General features: G+C 42.5%; 2 protein-coding genes across 3 annotated transcripts in view; one reads left to right on the top strand and one right to left on the bottom strand.

Moving 5' to 3' along the window:
* The window catches only part of LOC117255826 (nidogen-1-like), a 51,295-nt gene extending 49,245 nt beyond the window's left edge, over positions 1 to 2,050 (bottom strand). Inside the window, exon 1 of one of the 2 annotated variants that reach the window (XM_078166558.1) lies at positions 1,855 to 2,050. In XM_078166558.1, coding sequence (XP_078022684.1) covers positions 1,855 to 1,950 — 96 coding nt within the window. In that variant the 5' untranslated portion in view covers positions 1,951 to 2,050. The remainder of the gene's footprint in view (positions 1 to 1,854) is intronic. The other variant, XM_033625032.2, reaches the window with a different exon arrangement.
* Positions 2,042 to 14,261, top strand: gpr137bb (G protein-coupled receptor 137Bb). The gene is made up of 7 exons (XM_033623144.2): positions 2,042 to 2,591; positions 7,673 to 7,722; positions 7,912 to 8,134; positions 8,712 to 8,861; positions 9,196 to 9,324; positions 10,071 to 10,192; positions 12,620 to 14,261. The coding sequence occupies exons 1-7, from the start codon at positions 2,190 to 2,192 to the stop codon at positions 12,738 to 12,740; spliced, it is 1,197 nt and encodes a 398-aa protein (XP_033479035.1). The 5' UTR covers positions 2,042 to 2,189; the 3' UTR covers positions 12,741 to 14,261.
* The last annotated feature ends 552 nt before the right edge of the window (positions 14,262 to 14,813 follow it).

Here is a 14,813-nt window from a genome sequence, read left to right on the forward strand (position 1 = left end):
ATGACAAAATCTAAAATACTTTCACTATCTGATTCAAACCGACGTCATCTCACAGTATGGAGGGAATAAATAGAAGCAGAGTGCTGGATAAAAATGTGTATCTGTCGTCAGCGTGTTGAGGAGCTGCACAGCATCCTCTATTATCTAACAACCTCCTGTTATGTAAAAGCAGGGAAGAAGAACTGCAGAGAGGAGGAGGAGGAGGTCTATATTAGGGTTCGACTGATATCAGGGTCGATACTGATGGTTCATTCATACAGTCTGACAGGACGGAGACAATGATGATGATGATGATGCATCTATATTTACTACAAAACTGCTCAACATTATTATGGTTGTCTGCATGTAAATTCATGTCCAGAGATCTGAATCTTCATATTGTTACCATAAAGAAAGTTTGACGGTAATTTTTAAATTTAAAGAAAGGGGGCTCAGATGCATTTCAGCATTTTTAACAGGGACATTTCTAAAGTTTGGAGGGGGACATTTCAGGATTTTTGACAATTCAGCATTTTTATCATTGATATTTTAACAGTTTGACTGGAACATTTCAGCATTTGTGACTAGAGATGTACTGATACCACTTTTTCCCTTCCCGATACTGATTCCGATCCCTGAACCTTAGGTATCTGCCGATACCGAGTTCCGATCTGACACCAGCGCGTAAAATAAAAATAGATGGGACATGAATTGTTGTATGTCTCAACTCCTAAAACTCTATGTAAAATATTAAGAAATAAATACATAATAGTAGAATGAATGCCATAAAACTTTTTTTTATTGTTATTATCCAGTGTTGACACAGATCAAGACACAGGTTAAAGTGCAGCCACACAATTTGGTAAAAAAGACATTTTAAAGGCTACAGTAGAATGCTTTCTAAACTCTGCTCCATTTCCATTTTGTTTGCCTGTAGCGTGTGTATGCGTAATGACGTGAGGCATTACGTGGTATTGGATTGGTCATAGGATGTACTCGCCGATACTTGATACCGCATTTTAGGCAGTATCGGAGGCATTTCCGATACTGGAATCGGTATCGGTACAACTCTACTTGTGACATTTCTGCATAATTATCATCAAAATTTTTGACAGGAATGCTTCTGCATTTTTATCATTGACATTTCAGTGTTTTTAACAGGGTTATATCAGAATTTTTACAGGGACATTTCAGCATTTTTGACATTTCAGCACTCTGGACAGGGACCTGTCTGCAGCTTTGACTTTAAAAAACTTTAGCATTTTAGCATTATTGAAAATGGGCTTTTCAGCATTTCTGACAGGAATATTTTTCCCCAAATTTCTTTAATTTGAATGTCATTGTTACAATCAGAGGATTTGCTTATCATAGTTCATTTCAAGTTGTGTTGTAGAAAACAAATTCCCTTTGTTAATTAATTAATTTCTTTATTCATCCATCCGAACATCCAGTTATTCATTTGTTTCATTCAGTCAATAAAAACTCTGAATCATCATAACCACCTTTATTCAAATGTTTATTAGTCATTCACTTATTCATTTTTATTCATTTAATAATTTTTCTGTCATCCATCTCTCCATTTATTTATTATTTCATTCATTCATGGTTGTTCATTAGTTCATTCACTCATTCATTTATTTGTATGAAGAAAAAAGAAAATAATAATGAACACACTATTTCCTAAAAAAAAACACAGCTAAATAATCTCATCAGTCAGAAACTGCTGCCACAAACGCCTTCATCTGTATCCACCAGTATCTGTCTGATACTCGCCGTTAAAAACCAGTATCAGTCGAAGCCGCCCGTGTGATGCTGCTGTGACACAGTGTGTGTGTGTGTGTGTGTGTGTGTGTGGGACCACAGATCCCAGTTTACCTCTCTCTCCTTCCAGATCCATCTCTCCACCTTCCTCTCCTCTCTGCAGCATCCCTCCTCCTGTTCAGCCAATCGCCTGCTGGGGAGTGTGATCATGTGACCAACAGCTACCAATGTCTCTCGACCAGGCACCGGCAAAAAGAGGGGCGGTGTCTCTCCTCCTCCTCCTCCTCCTCCTCCTCTCTGTGAGTCAGACGGTGTGTCTGGAGGAGAGTGGATGGATGTGAAGGATCCGTCTAACAAGCTCAGACACGTTTCTTCTTCTTCTTCACCCGGACAGCAGAGGCTCCGTCTCTAACCCGCCCTCCCTCCCACTCCTGGGGAACACAGGGGGGATGAATGGGGAGGCCATGGAGGGGAGCCTGGTGCAGGAGCAGCAGCATGCCGGTAACGGCTCCCACCTCCCTCCTCCTCCCACCATCACGCCGGCCATCCCCCCCTACGTGAAGCTGGGTCTGACCATCGCCTACACCATCTTCTACTCGCTGCTCTTCGCCTTCGTCTACGCCCAGCTGTGGCTGGTGCTTCGGTACCGACACAAGCGCTTCAGCTACCAGACGGCCTTCCTGTTCCTGTGTCTGCTGTGGGCCGCCCTGCGCGCCCTCCTCTTCTCCTTCTACTTCAGAGACTGTGTGACCGCCAACGCACTCGGACCATTCGCCTTCTGGCTGCTCTACTGTTTCCCCGTCTGCCTGCAGTTCTTCACGCTCAGCCTCATGAACCTCTACTGTGCACAGGTGAGGGGGCACTGCTGCTGGTACTGGTCGAACAGAGACCGGTAGCATGAAGAGAACCTATCAGCAGCTTCAGTGCTTCAACTTCTCTCTTTGCTGCAGTGACGTAGAAGTGTACTTCAGGGTGTGTCAGTACACTGTGACATCACGGGTGGGTGTGGTTACAGGTGCGACAAAGCACACCTCTGACCACACCCACCAAAGATGCAGCAGTCCAGCCAGAGAGGGCAGTGAAACCCTGCTCTTTAAGGCTGCTTTCACACCTGCCCTGTTTGGTTCGGTTCAATCAAACTCAAGTTCATTTCACCCCTCAGTGTGGTTCGTTTGGGCAGGTGTGAACACAGCAATCACACTCAGGTGTGAACACAGCAAAACAACCAGACTGAGGCCTTCTTGAAGAGGTGGTCTCAGTCCGGTTCCAAAGGAACTCTGGTGCGGTTGGTTTGTGGTGAGAAGGTGTTCCGACCTGGATGTGAAGCAACTGCAGTCACATGACACATTGTTTGGGTTAAACATGAGCATGTTACAGTCCTGGAGGATTATTAATGTGCACCTCCTCCTGTACTGCCTTAATATGCACATTCAGCACATCCAATGCATCAAAACATTGTTTTCTAGTTGGAGCCGCGCCTCGTTTTCAAACTGTATGGTTTGACTAAAATGAACAATGACAGCAATATAGTCCACGATGAGCAGCGCTAAAATCAACCTGCGTAGTTGTCCCTCCATTGTGACATTAGAAAGTGTCACATTTATCTTGCAAGTGTACTCTTCTTCAACGTTTGCTTTACTTCCTGGATTTTTCCCACATGGAAATTCTGACCAATCAAGGGCAGCTTTCTCACACAAGGCATTTGATCTGGTCCTCTTGTAAATGCTGCCATGAGAACACCAACCAACTCTAGGCAATTACACAACTTTGGAACAACATGAGTCCCTGATTCAGACCAAAGGAGACCACTCTAGGGCTGACAGCAGCCTTAGTGACTCCTCAACCTCTTAAACGCTGCTGAATCAATCACTGTGTCCATCAATATGAGCTTGAGTCTTGCAGCAGAGTGTTGTTCCACCCCCCCAAAACGTAATCATAATTCTAATCCTGATATTAAAGTCTCCAAAGATGACGAATAAGTCAGGGTGAAATTTAGGGGAATGCTTCTCCAATGATGAGAAACAGTCATGCAGGCCTGGTTTCAGACCTCTGATTTGTTCAGCGATGCAAAAACGGTCATGTGCTCATTGATGATTATTTCCAGCAGCTGGAGAAAAAAGTCAATTATGCTGGTAGGTGGGATTAAGAGCAGTGACATCATCCTGCGGAAGGAGCTACGTAGTTACACCCATGAAAAATAGCTACAGAAAAAAGACCACAGAGAAGTGAGAGGCCTGGAGGAGATGAAGTGCCATGAAGCAGTCTCAGGTTTGAATGTAAAAGATACAGAATGTGTATTATTTTTACCTTAATGTTTTTTAAAGGTAAATTTAAAGGAAAATTCAGGGTTCAGGCAATTAATAAGAAGCCACTTAAAGGCCTTGATGAAACGTCGCTTTGGTGTGTCATAGCAGCTAATTATGAAACTGCGCTACGAGAACACACCATCATTACACTAAACCTCACTGTCAGCGATGTTGACCAGTCCGTTCTTATCCCCAGCTCATCAAATACCCACGCTTTGTCACGCCAAATTGACACCAAAGGCTCCTTTTAGTGTCTTCATGAGACCCACCAGACTTTAAAGTAAAGTTACATAAATTTGGTTTCGGAAAGTAAAGTTATTTAGATTAGGTTTAGGAAAGTAAAGTTACGTAGATTAGGTTTAGGAAAGTAAAGCCACGTAAATTTGTTTTTGTAAAGTTACATAGATCAGATTTAGGAAAGTAAACTTGCATAGGTTAGGTTTAAGAAAGTAAAGTTATGTAGGTTTGGTTTAAGAAAGTAAAGTTACATAGATTAGGTTTAGGACAATAAAGTTACGTAGATGAGGTTTTGGAAAAGAATCATGGATGGGTGTCATGTTACATACTTAGCATAAAGTTACGTAGGTAAGGTTTAGGAAACTAAAGTTGCGTACATTAGGTATAGGAAAAGAATCATGGTTAGGTGTCATCATGTTACGTATTTACCTTCAAGTTACAAAGGTAAGGTTCAGGAAAGTAACGTAACGTAGATTAGCATTAGGCAAGTAAAGGTATGTAACTTAGGTTTAGAAAAAGAATCATAGTTCAGTGCCGTGTTACATACTTAACATGAAGTTACGTAGACTGGTTTTAAGATATTAAAAAGGTTGTACGTTAGGTTTAGGAAAAGAATCATGGTTGGCTGTCATGTAACCTACGTAACATAAAGTTATGTTGGTAAAACTTCGACCCACATGAAGTATGTCAACAGACTCAGATTAACCTCAGTTAGCAGAAGATTTTGAAATTTTTCCTCCACACATTGAGAGATAAAACACTTCGACTTGTGGACGGGGAGAATCAATCAAATCAATGCCTACAAGTGATGACCGACCCCCTCGTCCACTGAGCTGCAGCCCCTCCTGCAGTCACTCAGACAGTTTGAGTTTCTTTGTTTTCAGTTACATGGCAATAAACGAGAGAAGATGCAACGTCGACCATCCTGTTGTTAGACGACTCGTATAACGTGAGACTGACTGTGTCTTTTTTGGGGGTGATCAGTGCAGCAGCTGCCTCTCCTCTTCATCCATTCATCCAGTCAGCAGCAGCTGGTGGATTCAGAAATAGACCAGAAAATAGAGACAGAAGAGGAATAAAGCCTCTTTAGCAGCAGCTTTACACCACTTGTTCCCGAGAGCTGAGATGACGCAGGGGTTTTCTTTTCCAACCAAACATCACGGTGTCTTATTTCCTTAATGAGGGCACCTTCAGTCAGAGAGGAGGGATTAATCGATGAGATGAGCTGCAGACTGTTGGCTGCGAGGCAAAGTGATCAGACCCTTTACTGCAGCAAAAGTACTAATGAAACACTGTGGAAAATACTCTGTTACAAGTAAAAGTCAAAAATGCAATTTTAAGTATCTAAATGTCCACTGTGACTGCGTTAGTAATTTTTTTTTTTTTTTTGTAATGCGTAGCTCATACACTGATGAATATAAAAACACCTCATTGAAATCAGTTGAGAAATATATTTTTTTATTTTTTCAAATGTTTTAAATTTGAAAAAATACAAAGTCGCCTCACAGCAAGAGGGTTCCTGGTTCAAACCAGGGATGGGGGAGCCCTTCAGGGTGGAGTTTGTATGTTCTCCCTGTGTCAGCGTGGGTTTCCTCCAGGTGCTCCGACATGTTCTCCCTGTGTCAGCGTGGGTTTCCTCCAGGTGCTCCGACATGTTCTCCCCGTGTCAGCGTGGGTTTCCTCCAGGTGCTCCGACATGTTCTCCCTGTGTCAGCGTGGGTTTCCTCCAGGTGCTCTGACATGTTCTCCCCGTGTCAGCGTGGGTTTCCTCCAGGTGCTCCGACATGTTCTCCCCGTGTCAGCGTGGGTTTCCTCCAGGTGCTCTGACATGTTCTCCCCGTGTCAGCGTGGGTTTCCTCCAGGTGCTCTGACATGTTCTCCCTGTGTCAGCGTGGGTTTCCTCCAGGTGCTCCAGCTTCCTCCCACAGTCCAAAGACATGCAGGTTAATTGGTGACTCTAAATTGTCCGTAGGTGTGAATGTGAGTGTGAATGGTTGTCTGTCTCTATGTGTCAGCCCTGTGATAGTCTGGTGACCTTCAATTACAGCAAATTGTGCGCAAAGAATTGTGGGTACTTCATGCCTGAAAATTCACTGAAGGAAAGACTCGGTCTTTGGTAAAATTCAAAGGATCCTTGACATTGGAACAGTCCTGTGGCGGGATTAGATGACGTAGCCTCTTTGACATCCAGCCATTTAAAGATCCTTCTTTGACTTTGAGAAGCACAAAGTGTCACATTTAGTTGGTCGAACAGTTTGGTCTAAACTTAAATATCTCAAAAAATATTGGATGGATTGTTCTGAACTTTTCTAGAGGTATTCATGGGTTCCCAGAGGATGAATCCCTCTGACTTTGGTAATCCTCTGACTCTTCCTCTAATGCCACCATGAGGTCCACATTTTTGTTTTTCAGTGAAATGTCTCATCAACTATTTGATGGATTTGCACAAAATGTGGTTCATCATTCATGTTCCCCTCAGGATGAATCGTAAGAACTCTGACTTTTCATCTGGTGCCAACATCAGGTCAATATTTTAATGTGTCCAATACTTTGGTTTATGACCAAGTAGAGTGGTGTTGGAATGACTCCTCAGATAGTCTGGTGTAAAACCACACCATCTCCCTTCAACCCTCTGACAGATTCAGATTCACCAGCTGCCCGGTGTGAGTGGAGACAAACGCCAAATTGCTTTCCCACATCCACAGGTCTTCTTAAACTAAACCTCAATTTGAAATAGTGTTTACTTTTCCCACATCGTGCAGTTTGGGGCTGCAGAAATAACTCATTCACATTTTTAAGTAACTTAATTTAAAGCTTAAATCTGCTAATACTGACTGATCTTGTCATGTTTAACTTCCTTGTTTCAGAGTATTGTGAACATAACAGAGCACAATACGAAATAAAGCTGTAATTTCTGATAACGACAAGCAACATTTATGTGCAAAATCTTATTTACAGACGCACTACAAGCAGTCAGAAGTAGGTACAGATTTTGTTCGTACTGATGAAAAAGATCGGAGCTACTAACGTATTGGTGAATGCAGAGATACACATAAATTCCTTCTGCTCACGTTTCATGAATGAGACCCATTATTTTCCATCTCTCAGTATTTAATCTCCTCCTTATCATCATCTCACCCGCAGCTATCTCAACTAACAGTGTGTGTCCACCCAGTCTGAAGCATGCCTGAGGTGCGCACAGCCTCTTCCTTTGTAGATACCTGTTTATGTGTGTAAAAAGGTGTACCCATGGTTTTTGTGTGTACACAGAGTTTATGCATCTGGATCCAGATCTACCTGCATCACTGAACAAACTGGAGATGAGATTCAGAAGTAGAAAAAGATCCTGCTGTAAGTGTGTAATGAGTCTGTTATTTCTCCCCTCACAGGTTTACTTTAAGGCGAAGTCCAAGTACACACCTGCACTGCTCAAGTACAGGTAACTTCTTCAACCAGCTCATTCTGACTGAATAACTCAAGTTCACGATGACACTCCAAAACTTATTCATGAATCAGACTGAACATGGAAGTTAAACTGTATTTCCTCGGACTGTTTAAAATGCAGTTAAAGGTTATAGCTGGTACTTCATGCGGAGCAGCTCTCACCCTGTCTCTTCTCCTCCTCCAGACTTCCTCTGTACCTGGTCTTCTTGGGCGTCAGTCTTCTCTTCCTGGTGGTTAATCTGGTCTGTGCCCTGCTGGTCAAAATGACCGCCGCTGATGTGAAGACCATCGTCCTGGTGAGGGTCACAATCAATGACAGCCTTTTCGTCCTCTGCGCCATCTCGCTGTCCGTCTGCCTCTACAAGGTCGCCAAGATGTCGCTGGCCAACATCTACCTGGAGTCAAAGGTAAAGCGACTTACTTTGTGTCTGAGCTTTCAACCTTATCTCATGGTCTTCATCAGCTTCACTGACATGGGCCACATAAGTGAAGGTCCCTGATATTTCTCTCCAGGATATTCCAGGCGACGGCATGGTGGTGCAGTGGTTAGCATTGTTGCCTCACAGCAGGAGGATTCTTGGTCTGAATCCTGGGGTGGGGGAACCCTTCTGTGCAGAGTTTGCATGTTCTCCCTGTGTCAGCGTGGGTTTCCTCCAGGTGCTCCGGTTTCCTCCCACAGTCCAAAGACATGCAGGTTAATTGGTGACTCTAAATTGGTCGTAGGTGTGAATGTGTCAGCCTTGTAATAGTCTGGCGACCTGTCCAGGATGTACCCCTCCTTTCGGCCAGTGTCAGCTGGGACAGGCCCTTGGCCCCCCCCCCCGACCCATAACAGGATAAGCGGTTATGGAAATGAATGAAATGAAATATTCCAGGGTTTCTGTGACTGTGAGGAGCTTTTTATTAATATCATGACATCACAGAGGCCTGAAATGAAAAAAAACAGTATTAACAGGAATAACAGAGTAACACCTGTGTGTGCAGGGGACGTCGGTGTGTCAGGTGACTCTGATCGGCATCATGGTGGTGTTGCTGTACGCATCGCGGGCCTGTTACAACCTAGTAGTGCTCGCCCTCACCGACATTGAGACCATCAACTCCTTCGACTACGACTGGTACAACGTCTCAGACCAGGTGAGGTGACTTTAAATTGTCCACAGGTGTTCACTGGTTCTTTTACATGATTTCAGTCTGAAGAGAGCACAAGAGTTTAAAGAGTGTCTTTTTTACTCCTAACCTTTGAAGAAGTATTAAGAACTTTTACTAAAGTAAAAGTACTAATGTCACACAGTGAAAGTACTCCACTACAAGTAAAAGTTCTGCACTTAAAACCTTACTGAAGTAGAAGTATGTATAGTGCAGTAAAAAGCATTTACCTCCAAGACGTAGTGAAGGAGGGGAAGGAGAAAGGAGCAGAAAATGGAAGTAAGTAAGTAAGTACCTTGAATCTGTCTTTGTGTTTCTCCAGGCGGACTTGCGGTCGTCACTGGGAGACGCTGGTTACATCGTGTTCGGGGTGATTCTGTTCGTCTGGGAGCTGCTGCCCACCTCACTGGTCGTCTTCTTCTTCAGGGTCCGCCGGCCACCTCAGGAAAGGGTCAGTCCTCCTGGTGGGGTCAGGTGACCTCTGAAATATTTGCAACTGGTTGTTTTTTGGCGTGAGATGGATCAGCAGTTTGGTGCAGCTTCTGAGCTGCGATCCTTGACGTTGGAACAGTCCTTTGGCAGGATTTGATGACGTAGCATTCTTGAAATTTGGCTGTTTGAGGATCCTTCCTTGAATTTGAGAAACACCCACTGAACCCCAAATTGCTCCCAATGGCTGTTCATCGGTGTGTGTGTGTGTGTGTGTGTTAAAAACTGAGTGGCAGGTGGCACCTTGTACGGTACCCTCAGCCACCGCTGTATTATTATTGTATGTGTGAATGTGACTAATAGTGTAAAAAATGCTTTGAGTGGTTGGAGGACTTGAAAGGTGCTATACAAGTACAGGTCCATTTACCATTTAGCCCACGAGTTATGGTAAAATAGTCAATTAGTTTCAGACTGTGTCATTCAACCCCTTGTCAATAGGGGGTGCTGTTCCCTTGAGAATAACAACAGCAACACTATATCAAAACATCAGTTTAAAAACTCTCAAACAACTCGTGCAGTAAAATCCAAGTCTCATTTATCCAGTCGTACGTTCAGTGCTTCCAAACATGTAAATTTCCACCAAAAAAAAAAAATAGATTTAACCTGAAAGTGAAACTTGCCTCTACTCTTCAAGCCAGACTCAAACACTGAGGTTGATTCTTGGATTTTTACCAGCTGAACCTCTGCCTGCATTCTTTGTCTCCACAGAGCACTGTTGGGATACCAAACCACGTTCTCTCCTCCAGAGGATATTTCTTTGACAACCCTCGTCGGTACGACAGTGACGATGACCTGGCGTGGAGCATTCCTCCCCAGAATGCATCAGCGAGGTACAAACGCTGACGTCACCACGTCGCCGTTGAAGTGTTGTTTCTGAACTCAGTTCTGTTAAAGCTGCTATGAACAATATTTCTTGTCTACTTTATTACCGTAAAACTTAAATTAAACACCCAATCTCTTTCACTAGCCGGGTGTGGCTACACATTTTGACAAATAAAGGTCTATCTCAATCAGACCCTTTCTGTGTTTGTAAACAGTGATGATGTATTTTGTGGGCGGAGCTGAACTGGTGGCAGTGGTGAACTATGGACAGTAGTGGTGTCAGTGTGAGCGCCAAATAAAACGTAAAAAGCACCATAATGTTTATTTTTCTCAACCGATTGCAATGAGTCATTTTTATATCCACGAGTTTATGATCTACTTGTAGTAGAAAAAAAGTTTGTCTCCAGTTAATAATAATCTGGACATTTAGGCTGTAATCAGGGCTCCGTTTCACAAAGCAGGTTCAACAAACACTGAGTCTAATCCTGAACTCTGAGTTGATCTACTCTGAGATAGGAAACTCTTCGGTCAGTTTTCGGTTCCCGAACAGCTGATGTGAATCAGTTTAATCAACTCGGAGTAGTTTCACCTGGAGTTAAGCGCGTGCACCACGACTATAAAAAGCCAGCATCAATGGAGCCCCGATTCGACGAGTCACCATGGCAACTTGGACGAGGAGGGCTGCGTTTTTCACCCCACTAGAATTAGAAATCTTAATGCGCTCATACGGCGAGTTTGCACACGTTTTCAAAAAGAAGTGCAACACCGCTGCAGCTGCAAAAGAGAGGGAGACGGCGTGGGAGAATGCATAAGTTTAAATGCAGTCCTTTGCAATCACAATAATATTACAGGGGAAAACTGCTTGAATGGTAGCCTATTAATTTATTTCATTTAGGTGCAATCCTGCAGGGGAGAAGCGCACTTGGCAGCAGTTTAGGATGAAATATAAAAACATTGTTCAAACAGGTAAGGCTCAGCATAATCTCATGGGGGTACTTCATTTTGATAATGTTTTACATTGAAAAGTAAATATTAAGTGGCTGTTTGACTGTGCAGTTGTTGTATCCCCAACATAATGCTGTTTTCACACACATGAATGTCTTCTCATCTATATCATGTTCTGTTAAATAATTAAGCCTATTTAAACTAACACAGACTTCTACTGAGCCAACAGAAAGAAGGCAGATGCCTGTAAAACGAGCACACTTTTCTGACCGCTCTGCACACAGTTGCCTTACTCAAGTGCTCAGCATCTCCAACATTGTCCAAAAACTTCCATTTGCAAAGAAACGCAGCGCAACACACAATATCTGCTGGGATGTGAGAGCATGACTACGATTGGTAATGTTGCAAATAAGGACGGATTAGGTTGTGTATGTAGATGATGGACTGTGACGTGAAACAGTACCGCTCAAAAAGATAATTGTGTGGAAATGCTAGAACATCTACGCGCAGTCTGATAACCATCTCCCGACGAATATTTAATTCTCTGCGCAGTAATGCTGCACCTTCATCCACGGGATCGTTATCTAAAGGACATGCCATGTTAGTGAAAAAAGTCGCCACCTACTGTGCCTGTGTGGACTTCTAATATACTGACTCTGATTTTTTAAATGATTTTTTTTTAATGACAGACGGCAGAACTAGGCTACGCCAAAACTCGCCTGCTGACTGAATGAATGAGGAAATCAAATGGAGTGTGTGGCTCTGAAAGAGGGCGGAGACAGAGCGAAACTCAAGGTTCATTGAGAAAAACCTGGTCCCGACCAGGTTAGGTTCATAGAGTCTGTTACTACGGTAACTGACCGAGAGCTTAAGTTACCTCTCTCTCTGAAACAGGCTGGAGTTACCCCTCTTTCTCTGGTTTGAGTTACCTCCCTTTTTGAAACGGAAAACTCAGAGTTTCCCTCATTTCAGGGTTAACAGACTCTGAGTTTTCACTAAACCTGCTTTGTGAAACGGACCCCAGGAAGCTCAGCGCTCAGTAGAGGAATATGTGTTCAGCTAATTTAAATTACTCAATTATTTATGTGGTGAAAAATAGATCATCATAAGAACAGTAAAAACTCACGTTTGTCAAACACGGATTTGTCTTATTGTCCTTGATTAATAGTTGTGGAGACGTCCACATATAATTTAATGTGGAAGTACAACTATTGCTAGCTCGCTAGCTAGCTAACGCTGTCTGCTTATTAACACATCAATCAACAAAGTCTATTAACTTTCACCACTGCTCACTTACAAGTAAACACTTAGATAATAATAATATAAAAAATAATAATAATAAATGATAAATATAGTGAAAATAATAAATGTAGAAATGTAAATAATAGATAATAAAATAATAAATAATAATACTACAACTACTACTACTACTAATAATAATGGTGATAATATCAAAGTGACTGACTGACCGTTTGTTGTCTCTCCGACAGTCTTTCCTCCGACTGCTACGACTGGGGCAGCCGCCACAGCAGCTTCACTGTGCACACCAACAGCGACGAGCAGCGCCTGACGGCCACCGCCACCACCGGAGAGCTCCACCCTTACCCATAATCCCTCCCCTCACTGTATAGCATCACTCTGCACTTTGACACCGATCAGTTATTGTGTTTCTTATCATCACTGACGTAGACGTTTGTAGAGTCACTGTAGAGAATTTAAAGAAAATATCAGAATGTTCAGCAGGGTTCCTACACGGCCGCGTCGTACTCAAGTTGTTTACGAGGTCTTAATAGTTTTGTACAGATAATAAGTTTGTTTGGGCAAAACCACGTCTGAGTAGATTTCTGTTGATAGTCCATCAAAATGTTAATATTCTGCAGCTCTATTTAGTTGGACGTATTTCCCAACGTGATGTTACGATGGTCAGCAGTCAGGAAAAAGTAATCTGAAGATCTGCTGTTTGACATCGGTGCTGTTGGTAGTATGCGTCGAATGACAGAACGGAGCACTGCGACGCTGCACGTTCAAAATCACAGCGGAAAATAAAAAACTTTAAAACAACCAAAGTTACCGACGTTATCAAAAACATTTGAAACAGAATTATTGGGTGTTCTTGCTGTATGATCACCAGTGATCCAGACTAACTCTGTGTATGAACCCTGCTTCAGAGAGAATCCATGTATTTTAGACCCACAGTATGTAGATGATGTCGTGATGAATGTTTTAGACAATGTTTCTTGATCATTTGGGGAGTTTTTCAACGAGGATTACTCGATTAATCTGCCATAGTTCAAATAATCATTACCACACAGACTCCAGGTGATTTTTAAGATTTCTCGCAGTTGTTTGATCATTAATTGGAGACGTTTTGTGAACGAGCAGCCACACAAATATCAGACTGAAGAGATAATCAGACCAGTTAATAAAGGTTCATTAAGTCTAGTTTTAAAATTAAACTCTAGGTTGTGAACGTTCAGTATTTTTCCTGTTCTTGTTTCTAAGTGACTTATGGGAATAGTTTGAGTGAGTTTCTGGAGTGGTTCCATGACAGCCTGTTTCGTCTCGTTCAATTCGAATGTTAAAACAGGTTCCAGGTTGAAAAATAGTGAAATTAACTTTTAATTTTCTGCCCTCAAAAATCCTTGAAAAACTCCTCAAGTCATTTTTTTGAGGTTCGTGACTGTAAAGAGACGAAACTGTCAAACTGAATAACGCACTGTGTTGATTCAACATAATCGATATCCTGTAAATATCAGTAACCAGACAGCTGAACACCTCTGTGTTGTTTTGATGTTCACCTCAAAGTATCCACATATTAACAAGTAATTTAATGTTGGGTTTTAATTTGACTTAACGAATCCATCAGACTGTCCAAATAGAAACAATGAAGGAAAACATGATTTGAACCCATCGTTACATTTTTGTTAGTATGAGCTTTGTTTGCAGTGTTTACATTTCTGAAACGATGTTCAGAAAAAAAAGTCTATATTTCTAACAGACGCGGGTTTTGTAAGTTCTTTGTACAGAGTCTCACTGAGATCGCAGTGTTTCGTTGTTGAGCTTTTTGTTGTGTTTGTGACGTGTCCACACAAAATGTAACACTTCAATAAAACTGTCATTATAACAAACCAACATGTTCTCATAGAACGCTTCCAATGATATCCCACGAAAAATACACGCACAACAGGTCGTATGATATCCTACGAAATTTGCACCCAATGAATGACGTTATGTCCTTTACGTACAGTTACCTAAATAATGAAAAGTTACTGTGGGTGAGTTTAGGAAAATGAAACGTGTCTTAAAATGACTCCAAATGTCATGGTTTGGCTTTATGTTCATGCAGAAGGCGAACACCGGGCTTCCAGGTGAAAGTCCAGGGTTTTTTGGACCCATCCACCCCCCTCCTGCCGGCCCTACAGGCACTTTGAAGCTCCTTATACTATGTTGTCACTCATCATACCGTGGCAACAGGTGCCATCAGCTGATTGGTGGCGTATCGTAATACAATAGGTTCCTACAGCCACCGTCATACTGACGCAACCCAACAGCGTATCATACCTCCCAAAAAAATTGGCCTTTGGCGTCGTTGTTTGACACTGACATCACTGAAAAAGCAGCGGGATTTGACGACTTCAGAGTGAGAACAGGCTGGATATTCAGTTAAATTAAGGTTGTGACGTC

The sequence above is a fragment of the Epinephelus lanceolatus genome, chromosome 3, assembly GCF_041903045.1.
Source record: "Epinephelus lanceolatus isolate andai-2023 chromosome 3, ASM4190304v1, whole genome shotgun sequence".
Taxonomy (NCBI): Eukaryota; Metazoa; Chordata; class Actinopteri; order Perciformes; family Serranidae; genus Epinephelus; species Epinephelus lanceolatus.

Coding starts and splice junctions, on each gene's coding strand:
- gpr137bb (XM_033623144.2), top strand. CDS start 2,190: ATGAATGGGGAGGCCATGGAGGGGAGCCTGGTGCAGGAGCAGCAGCAT. Junction 2,592..7,672: donor TGAACCTCTACTGTGCACAG/GTGAGGGGGCAC, acceptor CTCCCCTCACAG/GTTTACTTTAAGGCGAAGTC. Junction 10,193..12,619: donor CCCCAGAATGCATCAGCGAG/GTACAAACGCTG, acceptor TCTCTCCGACAG/TCTTTCCTCCGACTGCTACG.